Source organism: Meleagris gallopavo, chromosome 10, assembly GCF_905368555.1.
Source record: "Meleagris gallopavo chromosome 10, MGAL_WU_HG_1.1, whole genome shotgun sequence".
Taxonomy (NCBI): Eukaryota; Metazoa; Chordata; class Aves; order Galliformes; family Phasianidae; genus Meleagris; species Meleagris gallopavo.
In genome coordinates, this window is record NC_139413.1 from 15359000 (window position 1) to 15373089 (window position 14090).

The window sequence follows — 14090 nt, forward strand, 5'->3', positions numbered from 1 at the left end:
ACATTCTTCAAAAGAGTCTTGTCCACATTACAATGTCTGTTAAAGTCACCTAGGTCACCTATGTATGGATAGTGCTGTACTCAGTAAGTCACCATCATACTCAAAACTAATTGGAAAAATACAGTTATTTCCAGCATATTACATTTACATCCCTGCTTATCTTTGCACTTCTCAGCTAAACTATTCTGATCTGGAAAGCAAAATATTGACAGTTGGACTAGCAGCCAAAAAAGGAAATAACAAACAGTGCTGCTTTCTAATCAGAATTGTTGACAAAGATTTTATTAGGAATATTAGTATATTAGGGGACCAAAAATAAACTTAGTGTATTTCTATTTAATATCTGTGATATATTTGCTTAATTAATAATGGACAGACAAACATGATTGCTGACCTTAATGTATGCATAGGATTTTGATAAAGTCCTTTGAAAAAAACAGAAATGAATCTGCACACTGAATGTAACCCATTGTTGTTAATTCACAACAGAATTAATTTTAATTACATGTTATAAATACTGACTAGATAAGATCATGATTATACCATTTTCTTTGTGAAAACCATTTATCTTGTGTTTTTGTTTTTGTTTTTTTTCCCCTAGCTTCATTTTAAGAACATCAATTTAATTCTGTATTCTGGTTGCTTTATACGCAAATCAGAAGTATGTTTTATTTTCCCCCAAAACCTGCAAATTGTTAATTGGGAGACTTTCCTTTCCTATATTGCTTAAGTATTTATATATTAAAAAAAAAAAAAAAAAAAGACTGACAGGAACAGTCTTAGCTTTATTCTAATCTTAGGCTCCCCGTTTAAAGACTTATCTCACATGGAGATGAAAAACTAAGCATGAATAAAGGCAAGCTCTGACAATACTAACTCATCAAAAAATTACATTGCAGGAACTTCAATCATAGCCATTTTAAATAAGTGAAAGTAGAAACATACTCTTTGAATTAAATGCTGGAGCTGCAAGGAACACTGAATTAATTAGTTCTCACGCTACCTCTGGAAAATTCTTCTTGCTGTCTCCTACATCTCGGTGAAAGGACCTGGAGGTCCAAACCAAACTCGGGCAGAACTAGAAAAACAAATCCAGGCAGCAGTGACCTGGTTCCTTTCTGAATAAAATCATCACCTGTCTTAAAAATAGTCCTTCCCCGCTTACTTTCAGAGGATTAAAAGGAGCAGTGGCTCAATAGGAGCCAACAGAGAGATTTCTACCAAGGAAATCTTGCAAGTCCTCACAATATGTCTGTCCCCAGACCATCTGGGAAGTTCAGATAGCCGTTCATGATGGAAGCCTACCAGACTACCTTCCAAACATGCACGAGAGAACATTTGTGACAACTAGACAGCTAATGCAAACCTTCTACGTTCATCCTCTCCATGCTAAGAAACAGCAGCAGTCATATTCAGTTCAGTCATACATGCACAGCAAGACTACCATGAAAACTTTAGGGGAGACTTTGGTTAGCAAAATCAAAATTACTCTAACAAGCTTTATCTGGTGCCATCCCAGTGCAGTACAGAGCTGCCTGTGCTTGGTAAAAATAGAGGCAGTCCAGCAATGGCGAGCTGTGCCGCGTGGTTTTGTACAGAAAACCATCCAGTAGTAAGAGAGCCAGCTGCTCACTGAAAGCCTCTAGGTGCTAATCCTGATTTACAGTGGATTAAGTTTTTCAATTAAGACATAATTATTTTCCTACATGCATGAGAAATATTTTGTTTTCCCCCCAAATCAGGTCTTTTTTTGGACAGGGATGACTATTTGATGAAAACTTCAGTAGAATAAGAGGGGGCTAGAAATTCACTCACTGCATCATAGTTTTTGCAAAAAGCTAAAAACAAACAGTTCCAGCCCCTTGCTCAGACCTTTGATCCCTCATCACTGAGGGGTACAGGAGATTGACATTCGTCAAACTCTAACACCCCATCCAGATTGTAATACACAATAATTACTTGATATCCAAAAAGTATATTATCACAAAGTTCACTGAAAATAGAACTGCAGGAAGATACATTGGATAATGCAATGCCACTGAAACAGAAGTTAAAGGGTCCAAAAGATATACCCCAGTGAGAACAGAACAACAAAAAGAAAATAATCAAGGTTCTAATTTTAGTACTTCAAAGTCATTGAAACATTAATTTTATCAAGCTAACTTAGCTTTACTTATCATTTTGTTGGCATTTTGTACAGTGTTAACATAGCAAATTGAACACAGTATATGAACAGCTGAGTGATCTTGGCAAAATAACAAACGTTAACAACCGGAAACACTCGTGTATCTGGTCAGATTATCTTTTGCAGATATTAAGACTTTAAATTGTCAGATTTTATTCTATAAAAGCAAAGTAATCCGCTTCCAACAATGGTCAATAGTCTAAAAATCTAGCATTAACCCATTTCCAATATGGCTGAAACTTGTGGGGCTCTGTAAGGGAATAATCCTTTTGCTGTTGCTTATATTGAACTGTCAATTCTGAGCCACTTAAAATATTTTAAGATGATTTAAAATAATATTATTAAATGGCTATCACAGACAGCAGTAGCAGTGTTAAAACTATGTTTCAAAACAAAGATTTCACACTACTCAAACAGTTCCAGGCCATGTTCCAAAGAAGCCAGGCCTGTGCCCTCTCCACAGGTGCGGGATAGAGCAACCATCAAAAATGAGCTCTTGGTCTTTCTTCTCCACACATCAACCCCAACTTTCCTGAGCTTCTTCCGGTTTAAGGCTCCAGTGACCACAGACGATTTCCATATACATAATTTAAATTTGCCTTGCTGCTACGTTAAGTCATCATCCTCAAATTCCATTAGTCTCAAATATCTGTTTTTGTGTACATGAATAATAAGGTTGAAAAGTTCACTTTTATGTTAACAAGCTGAAACCATATAAAGATCATTATATTTTTAAATGTTTTTTGGCAATCTAAATAAAGTATGCCTGAAAACACATGCAAGCTTTCCTTTTTGCTATATGAAATTGAAGTTATTTCTTTGAAGTGCTAAGTCAGAAAGACACATTAATCCAAGCCATCGCTTTATGGGAGGTTGGGACTATAATAAATGACTGGAAAGATGTACCAACTGATACTGTATTTTGTAAGATATCTTAGTTATTTGGGATACTTAAAAGCAAAAAATACTGTGAATTCTGTTTCCAAGGAGACGACATTACCTTCCAGAAACACGTCACTGACATGGTGAGTAGAGCAAAGTGTGAAAAGGATTTCTTGGCCATGACACAGACACTCTGACAACACTGTTGCATAAGAAATAAAATAAACAAAAATAAAACAAACCAACTCGTGTTTCTCAGCAAGCTGAGTTGCAGTGGTTAGAGAGAGAACTACCCACATATTAACATACACATATTCACGTACAAGTCTTTCCTTGCCCCACAGAACTGACTATCAGTACCATCCATTCAGTTGCCTCTTCTGCAAGTGCAGTAACATCTTACAGAAGCAGGGGCAAATTTCTCCTACTACTCCAGGAAGGTTGATAACTATCTTGGAACAGAGCTCTAAAGACATAGTGTTGGTAACAATCCAGGTACCACAAGGCTGAGCAGAGAAGAGGGGGGAAAAGCCAAGAGATGTTATTTGGTTATCTGTAACATCTTTGATTAAGGAAAGTTCCAGGATAAGTGATGAGAACATGGACCCCTGTCCTTCATCTCCTCAAAGTCACTGTTCCACCTCAAATACAACTCATGTCAAGTTTTTATGGTTATCCTCATCTGATCCTGTGCTTCTCTTAAAGGAAGCAATGAAGCCATCCTTTCTAAAACGGCAATACAAGGGAACCAAGAAACAGCATATGGAAAAAAGAACACAGGTTTCATGAATTGGTAAACAAGCAACTAATAAATTCATATTGTATGGTAACAAATAACTCAGCATTGCTCTATGGCTGATATAGAACAGCATTTGCATACTGCTTCTCTCAACAGAGGAAAACGTGACTGCACATCAGAACACAACAGACTATCTCCTGACATCAGAGGAGTGATGTCGCAAGAAGCTGTGCTGTGACTGGCAATGGTGAAGCTGACAGCAGCTTAATGGGGCTGTCTAGCCCTAGCAGAGCTGTGGGAGTCAGACTAGCCGTCTCTGCACATCTGTTGCGGATATCAGCATTTGAGAACAATCACTGCTTTCAGCCCAGATACTAATTCATCCAACATAATCGTCAAAAAAAGCAGTTGAGACCAATGGCTTTAATTTTACAAAATGATAGAGCAGTGCTCCCTCATGACCACATACATGAATAGTTTCAACTTTGGAACTTAAGATGGATTACTACCTCATTTGCTGCAAAGGTTCACTCTGTGCAAAACATGCAGCCATGGGAAATGAACTAGAGGAAATTATCTATTTTTTAGCTGGATTGTTAACAACTGAGCTGCAAACCCAACAAAAACTCATATTCATGACATTAAATTGTCTGCAAACTATTTTGGTGAAAGGAAATCCAGCATGGACAAGTAATGAGTTTCTCTTTATAAAGTGAAAGCTCTAGAAAATAATTATTTAGGATGTTATAAAGCTAATCCCCACTAGGGGGAGCAAAGTTATCCCTCTCAGAAGTACCTGCAGTCCAGTCAAGAAGTGAGCCTGGCTCATGTAACATTCAAGACAGTTGTTTTAAGTTAGTCCTGAAAAGATAAGCATTATAATTTTACTGTTAATTATTCAGATTATCACTGAAATAGGAAAGGTGTAAACTCCCAGGCAGTAAAGATATTTAGGAAGAAATCCATTGCATTTTTCAAAGCACAGCCTATTCCAAGTCTTCTAAGATTTATGGTCAAGTGCATAAAAATTATGACTGACATAATGAAAAGTATAGGCACGTTCTTAGGGAATTTTTTTTTTCTTCCTGATTTTCACATCATAAGAATATACCTAGATCCCATTACCTTCTCAGTTGTGAAGGATGCAAAGTTTCATTAAAATATATATATGCTGACATATGTCTTTGAAGAGCTAATGCTTTAATGTTTTCATCAATTACTTTGAGTAGTTGAAGAAATCACCTGAGTTGTCAAAATTAAAATGATACTGGCTACCCTAAAAGCTCTTAATTCTCACTAGCTAGGTTACACTGCAGAGATCACAGAAGTAAGCTACAAAAACATTTTAGCAACAATTTTCTACTTCTACTGCAATCAGAATCTCAAGTTGCATCTTCTTGCTCCAGTATGATAATACAGCTATTTAAATCATTAAAAAAAAATAAAAAACAAAACACAAAAACAACAACATACTGGAACTAGAAACATGAGGCACTATTTTAGTTAATTAGTGGCAACTTTTCTATCAAGAAAGTTGTACTTAAAATGAGCTAGTTAACTTAAAATTTAAATGAATCGCTCATTAAAAAATAATTAGTATGTACAACAATCGCTTGAAAGTCTATCTCATGCTATAGGACATTTCTATTGGGCAGCAATCTGGACTGCATTATAAAACACTATTATACATGAACAGATGGAACTCATAAAATAATATTTAGCTACAGATTTCCTGTCAGAAACTTATATAAAAAGTGTGTGGGGAAGGGAGAGTTGGGGTTGGGACAGAGCTACATACTCAACATTTTCCATTAGCCAACATTAAATTGCTTACAAATTTCAGAAGAATTCATGTAATGCCTATGACACGGCAACCTTTCTTTTATTTTTTATCATTTTTTTAACCTTAAGAACACAATATACGATATACATGATCACAACTAATGAACTACTTGCCAAAGAACACACCCTAAAATTCATTGCAGTTATAGTCAAAAATGAAGGCTTTGCATCTTTGAATTCTTATTTTTGTCTGCATACCAGTGGAAATCAATGATGCTCTACAAAGCTTCACAGATTTTCGCAAAAGCTGGATATAGGATCATGGGTCTGAAATGTATTAGTCTTCTTAATTATCAGCTGTAATAAACGACCTTGGCTTGAGTAGGAAACGCATTGCTTATATCATTCAGATATGAAAGTTACTCAAGTAACTTAGTGTGAAGATAAACTGCCCCAGTAATTTAAGGGCAAAGCATTATCAGCTGCTGCAATCAATGCAACAGTTCTGAAATAGTCTTGTCTTAAAATCCACTTAATAAGAACCTTTTGCTTTTGTTGCCAGGGCTTAAAAAAAAAAAGTAAATATTAATGCTGCTAAAACACAGTGGAGCGATCATTACAGAAAGGCTACAGTAAAAATTCAGGTTTCAAAGAAACAGCTGATAAACATGCCATCCAAGAGCAATGTGGGGTAAGGGAGGTAAGAGGCAGATGTAAGTTTTTCAAGGAGTGCCTCACCCTTCACAAACCTTACCAAATTGATTGTGCTCAATTTCTTGTGAAATACAATTCTGATGGCTAATTTGTATCAAGCAACTGCTAAATAGATACGGAAAGCTACCTGAAAACTAGCAAATCTACAAAATATAATTGCAGCAAGACTTAAGAATTTGTTAACTACTTAGCACGTAAGTCAATAGTAGCATAAATACTTTGTTCTGTACTTAGGCTGAAATTGCTATTTTCTTCAAAGACTCACCAACAAAAACTTTTCCTGGTATTTTTCCATATATTCACCTTCTTTCATTTCACTTTTCTTTGTGCACAGATGCAATACATCCATGGAGAAAGAAGAAACATACAGATTCCTGTTTCAGTGATTTCAAAAGACAGAAACCAACCTTCAAGATCACTGATGACCTCCAAAAGGATTTAAGAAGCACAGCACCTTACTATTAATCACTCAAAGCTAACAGTTAGTGTACTTCAAGCCCATCTAAGACATCACTCTTAATTTCCCCAATCAATGTGGTGAATACACGAAGCCTAGCACATTAAACATTGTGTGACCATGGGGATGAAGGAAAAGAATTGGAGAGAAAAATAGTGTACACGTTGGCTAAGAATTAAAATATGCTGTATTATTCCACACTCCTCTAAATGCCAGTTTCTTGTCTTTTTTTTTTTTTTTTTTTTTTTTCAATTTTTGCACACAGATACATACCATAGCATAAAAGTATAAGAAGTCTTGAGTTATTCTGATGGAAGCTGGAAACAGAATCTATGCAGAAAGTAAACTGGCATCTCACAGATACATCAAGTTTACACTTGGAAAGGCCATCAGAATTCTCCCCTGCATGTCTGAACCCAGTTAATAAGGCTGCTCATTTACAATTAACAATGCTCTCCTCTTATTTTACATTATACAGCTGAATAACAACTCTCCTTCTACCCCAAACCAGAGAGAAGTTGTAGGCTTTATCAGAAACCACTATTAAGAAGACAACCACAGTTCCAGCAAGTGAAGATAAAGAGGAGGAAAAAAAAAGCAGCCAGCAAACCTCTGATAAAAGAAAAGGTGAAAATAATCTCAGAGAGGAGAAACATATACATCAGTAACCAGCAGTGATGCTAATACAATGAAAGGCGATCAGATGCCCAGAGGTCTTACCAGGTGCACCAGAGTAACAAAATAAAGCTAGCTCCATTAAAAAAGCAGCAGTTTCAGAAGCTTTTAGACAGCTTTTAATAGACTTGAATGAATAGAGTACACAGTCAGAGGCCTCAAAATCTCATCTTTAAACCATCAGTCTTATGCAATCAACCACCTCAGCCTCTTAACTTTGGCTGTTTCAAAGAACAAGCACAAATGCTTGTTTATTAAGCCTCAGGAATTTGAAGGGGAATGGGCATTTGGCTTTCTCTATACAGAAGAATGATTGTCTTCATCCATCTTTTTACATGTAAGGCAGTCAAGATAACAGTAAGTCTTGTCTTAATGGATTTTGTTTTCATATCTTCCAACTCAAAGCTAATACAACATGACACACAAAAGCTCATGAGCAGGCTGAAAACACTGGGGACATCACTTTAGCTCCCCTTAAAATCTCTCCCCCATCACAAAAGTCTGCACTGCAGAATCCATCTATTTCTACACAAACGAAGACCTTGGATCACCTATTAATTCAGAACTTAAAAAAGCGGCAATAGAGAGTCACTGCTCTGCTCGGAGGCAGCTCCAGCATTTGCAGATCATCCAAGTGAGGAACCTGAGCATCTCTCAGTATACTTGGTATTCATGCTGGCAGACTAAAGTAGGCATGTTTTGTGACCCCCCAAACTAAAGAGGAAGAATATGCCATCCAACTCCTATCCCCTCAGAATTCTGCCAGCGGGAAGACAGAGCATTTACTACCACATAGAAATCTGGAAGCCTGCAAGCCACAGAACTTGCTCTAGCACCACATTCAACTATTAATATTAACAGAGCAAACAGCAGTCACAAACTGGTGCATGTGAAGGGTGAATTTACTCGGAAAGAAACTGTAAGATACTTTTTTTGCAACTTAGCTCAGTCCCTCTGAAACCAACAAAAAAATCTTGACACCCATCCTGATATTCTGACACCAATATCAAAACCTGCTTAGCAGTAGGTACACCATTAGGCCAAATCCTTCATCATACAGTCCACATTCACATTTTTTCAGCTACTGATGTTTGCTCCAACACACCTTGCCACCCTTCACCAGCTCTCCCTGGTAAGCGACCCACTGCAACTCTTCCAGTTTTCTTTCCAGCTTCCAGCAGCAAATCTCCCAGTACTCCTCTAACTTCTCCATCTCCTTCAGTGCACTGAAGCTCCTGTTCTGCCTTAATTACTCACAAATACTAAGGACCATGCCTAGTTTCCATTTACACTTGAAAAAAAAACAATAAGAATAAAGAAGTTACCTCTTATGGATAGAAACATTCTTATCTAAAATAATTCTTTATCCATCTTTGCTGAAGCTTGCCATAGCTCACGATAATGGCAGTTGCAAGATATTTTCCCTAGGACAAAAACACCTACAGAAAATAAACAAAACCCACACATTTTTGCAGTTAAGAGAACAGTTTCCTTCTACTTCAGCATTTGGCAGATTCTATCCTCTTGCCAACACTTGCTACATCAACTTTAATTTTTAAACGCTTTCTTAGGGAGTTTGTTTGGCTTTGTCTTTTTGATAGTATATGAATGCCTCCTAGAAGGATTTCACCTTCACTTTGAAGAAGCTGTGAGCAGCAGACAAACAAAAATCAATCAGAAATGCTTATTCTTAAATTGTCTTGTGTATGTCAAGATCTGGATAATCACTACACTGACAAAGGGAATGTTTGTTGCTGGCTTTGTTTTGTTTGTTTAAGTTGTATTTGTTTCCTGCTTTGTGCATTTTCATCCCTATACTTTCCTTAAAAATTAAACAGAATGCAAAATTCTGGCATTACTATAACACAGAATAAAACACTGATGTAGGAAGTGCGCTGATAGCTAACATACAGACTAGATGTTTGAGATCAGTACTTCAATCATAGTTTCTCTATTCAACTATTCCATAAAATGAAACAAACCCCCTGACAAATAAAAAAAATATTAAAATGTCAAATTAAAGTAATTTTTCAAGTTCCAGGCATGTAATATCCAGCTGCTCCAACTGGTAATAAGTAATTCTGCGGTACTGATATAGCACACTTATGCAAATGAAACTTATGCTAAGCGTTCAATTTATTCATACTTCAAGTGCAGGGACCCAGCAGAATATCTGATGGCACCAAAATCAGAACTTCCTCTGCATGGGAACAGATTTGCCAGTAACATAACTAAACAGCGCTCATGGATATCTGAAAGAAAGAGTTAGAAGGCACTACACTCTGATTTGAAAGTGGCTGCTCAGTTGCTCTGCTGCCATCCTTCATGAAATGCCCCTTCTCAGTATCTGTCTGGAAAAGGCCACTGCATGTTTTCTTGCAATGCTATTCCCAGCAGTGAATGAATCTAAAGACTACTTACTCAGAGCCTTGGAAGGTTCATCACAGGGATCTGCTGAATGGTTTTGTAAGGAACCTGGAATACCAAAACAGTTCCACCTCAAAACAAGATCTCTGTGTTACGCACTCTCATATTCTCACTACACAACTTCAGTTGCTATACACACATCATAAAGCAGTCACACTCTGTAAAATCAAACCCAGTAACTGTCTTTACAAGGCTGGTCATTAAACTCATGGTTTACTACCGCAGTATCTGCTCCTAGCAAAGGGAAAAGCAGAAGTTACGAGCTTTTGTTTGGCTTTCCTAAAATGCCATCTGTCAAGTGCAGTATTTGCCAGCTCCTTGGGAGCTGCTTGGATGGGGCGGAGACTGAGAAGTCCCACTCCACACCAGGGAAGAGAACAGGCCCCACTCCACATCTCAGAAAGTACAGACACAGCAGAGCACCAAGGGACACTGAGGACAGATGCACTTTTCCAACAGCCACATCAAAATACAGCAAAAAAAAATTATTCTTCCTTTGACCCTCCTATGATTTTTGGTTTGTGTGGGTAGTAACACTAGAATGAAATACCCTTAGAGGCAGGCAGCTTTGACAAACAGCAGACTAAAATAGTTTGGGATGATGAAAGCCAGATCATTATTTGTTCTGCATAAGGAGAATCAAGGCAAAATTTGAAACTTTCTCAGTAAATCCACAAGCTCTAATAAAAAAACCCACAAAGCTAAAATCGCCGTATATGGATAAATATCAACAAGATAAAATAAATTGTCTTTGCTTTGCTACTATCCAATATTAATTCCTCTTCTGTCTTGCCATTAGCCTACACTCACACTCACAGATATGCTGGCTTTCCAAATGAAAATAACTTGTGTGAGCTTACCATTGAGTAAATGGTACAGTCTAAGGCTCCATGTTCCAACACTGAAAGCAGATGGTTTATCTCGGTGAGAAGCTGATGGAAAACAGGGGGTTCTACCTGTGAGAACGACCAGGGACAGAGCTTCTTCAAACTGTCTGCTTATGATTTTTATCACAATTAAGAAATGGGGAAAAGTTGGATGCCTAAATTAAATGATACCTGATTCCTATCACTTTGGAACCACACCAAAACTTCAGAGCAGGTCCAGAACCACTACAGGCACAATTATTGCTAACAAAACTGCTTCCTTTAGGCTCTAAGAAAAAGTCTTTACAGGATGTTTTTAAGCACTTGTTTTTAAGCACTCCGATTCCAAAGATGAAGTGGCACCAAACTAGCAAGAAAGAATTATCTCTCCATGAACAGCTAAAAATAGAAAGTGATCATCTAAATTAAACAGGTTGAGAAAGATTAGGGAAAGTTCAGCTAAGATTTATGCCTGGAGAGGAAGCAATAGGAATGAGTTATAAAATAGCAATCTATAAAACATTCTAAAAGAACAGTTAACATAGAGCTTTTAGAAGGGATAGTTAATATCAGTTTTCACTATGACAGCAACTTGTAGTTTAAACTAGCTGTAAATTTGTGTTAGATACGTGCACGTACTAAAATTAAATTTCAGTCCTGCCCTTTTCCAAATGCTAAGAACAAGCTTGATTAACATTATGGAAATGCATTCGTATTTTGATCATGACCAAGCAGAATATGTTCATTAAGATGCAAACACAATATGCTGAGAAAGTGTCAGTCCAGTTCATTCGCAAGTTATTCATTAGGAGTCAGGGACTACACTAACACAATTAAATTTCTGCAGCAATAAAGGCACATACATCAGAAGCTTAACGCAGGATGAAACTATGAGAACTCGCACATTTTAAAGCCAGCTTAAATATAGCACTACATGAAGTCTCACACCTGGCGATGGTCTGATTTACATTTCATGAAACAGTCTATGAGAAAGAATTCTTTGTCTCCTTCCCAGGAGTGCTATTAATTTAGTCAAGTTTGTAGAACACCTGAAAAACTGCTGCATATTTACAATTTTTAGACAATAAACACTGAAACTACTGCTGCTACAGTTGGCTTGTTTTAGTCTGTTGTCTATACAGCACGGGAAAATAGAAATCAAAACCAGTGAATAAACTTAGACAACACAAACAGTGCACTTTTTGATATTAGAATGCACATTAGAAGAAGAAATGTCAGTCATAGAACTGACATAGAATTGACATAGAACATATGTATGCCAGGATAACAGAAACGTGAGTACAGTTTGGTTTGAAGCTTTTTCCTCTCATCATCTTCATTGGTGTCTCCAGAGCAGCCATTTACCACATCCCATGAATCCACACACAGGATTTAAAAGCAGTTCCATGAAGATAGCATTGAGTTTTCATGTTTCTCAGGGCCTCAAGGCTCAGAAACGGCTCCTCCTGATTCCATGTTTAGAAGAGGAGTTGGACTCCCTGCAAACTGAATTCTCATCTCAGTTTCTGATAGCTGGTGGTAAGTACCTGATTGCCCAACTCTGTTCCTAAAGATTTCTCTACAAACCTACAGTGATTTTTTTTCCACTCTCTGGAACACAACAAAGGGCTAGGAATGCTAAAACAGAGCTGCTTTCTCCTCCTCAGAAGCTGCTCTCTCTCTCCAGAACCTTCTTTTCCTTCACTGCCAGTGAGAGGGAAACAACACAGCACAGAAGAATTACCAAACTTAGAAATGAGTGCAGCTACAGAAATCAGTATTGGCCAGAAAGTTAAAATTTCTGGCAACGAGAGTGTTTTTAAATATTGAAAGGGAACTGTTTCACAGAAGTAGTGACAAAAAATAACAGCTGATGACAGGGAAATTTCATTGTGTTTATCTGTAGCTATTCACTTCCAAACTGGTGAACTTCTAAAATAAAGGACATTCTGTGCAAGAGGTTTTTATTAGAGAGGGAAAAAAGGAAATATGCCTAAGAACCACCAGACTAGTAGGCAATGGTCTTTAATTCAACCACATCCAGAGCGTTTTAATGCAGGGTGCTGCTTTCTTGTACTGCTGGAATCTCTGGGAGGAAACCTGCCACATTGGCCATGAACTCGGCACGCCTCCAGAGCCTGTGGATTTAACCTCTAGGACGCTTTTGAGAAAGACGTATTTTCCCATTTTCTAACAAAGAAGCAATGCATGCAGAAAGAAGCCATTAGCATGCACAACCAACAGAATTTGAAGCTAACCTGCATAAATCCCTGAACTCAGACTTCAATCATGGTATCAGTTTGACTTGTAGTTCTTCCTAGCCCTTACTGATCCAAAAGAGCAGCTGGTATTTCAAAAAGGGCCTCCTGAAATCCCATTCAAATTATTTCTTAAGGAGAAAAACGTCAGCTGCAATACAGAATGCACATTTTGTCTTCTACTACTTCGCAGAACTATTTTCTCAGATAGGACTGATACTGCACTATCACCTTATAGCCTAGTATGTTACTAACGCAGCTCTCCAACATGCATAAAATATCCTGTTTGGGTACTTGTCACTGAAGCTGCTAGATTAAAAGGACACGTTGCACTAGGTCTTAATCTTGCATACTGCAGACAGTTAAGACAGCAACGAAGCTGAGACTCAATGCAGATAATTCAATTATGTCATTGCATGAAGAGCAATATCTTATCACTGTCAGTCATGTCTCTGATGTCCACTGAGGATGACAGTAGACATCACAACTATCTGGAAAAAAAAATCACCTAAAGTTTACCTTTCCCTACTCATTTCTCTGATATGCTTCAGATTTGACCAAATGATCCAATTCTGAAAAAAATATATATAATCCAAAACAGGTGGGCAATTGTTCAGCCCATGAAGGGTCACATCTAACAAGAAACAACACTGTCAAAACCAATTACAGTTTTATAGTTAATCTTAACTGTACTAATTAGCTCTCTTGAGACAAAAAGGATAGCTGGCATTCAAAGGGATTATTAACATGGGAGCAAGTTACTAGCATCTGCAGAAAGAGACAAAAAGATTGTCACGTAAGTGTTAGTGAAGGATTAGCAGGAAAGAAAAAAAAAAGGCAATCAAACTCAGCACCTCTGTCAAGAACAAGGTTTACAGCATTCAACTGTTTTTTTAATTTCAGTTGCTAGACTTATTTGGACATCTTGTATTTTCCCTGAGAATAAGGCCCAACATATCAGTGATGTAGTCCTGGATGTTCACATAACGACTATTTGGGAATTCGGTATTTTCGTTTCACCAACACGGATTCCACGTGGACAAACAAAATACCTGAATAAAAACAAAACAGAAAGCTGTGGCTGCACATACACAACATTTGTGAG

General features: G+C 37.4%; 1 protein-coding gene across 3 annotated transcripts in view; it reads right to left on the reverse strand.

Annotated features, from left to right (window-relative positions):
- The window catches only part of HS2ST1 (heparan sulfate 2-O-sulfotransferase 1), a 67130-nt gene that overhangs the window by 20919 nt on the left and 32121 nt on the right, over window positions 1–14090 (reverse strand). The window contains exons 2-3 of one of the 3 annotated variants that reach the window (XM_085231310.1): window positions 10722–10817; window positions 9856–9909 (exon numbers count right to left, since the gene is read on the reverse strand). The exons of 1 other annotated variant lie outside the window; for it this stretch is intronic. In XM_085231310.1, the coding sequence (XP_085087436.1) occupies window positions 9856–9909; window positions 10722–10817 (150 nt within the window). The remainder of the gene's footprint in view (window positions 1–9855; window positions 9910–10721; window positions 10818–14090) is intronic. One more of the 3 variants, XM_085231311.1, reaches the window with a different exon arrangement.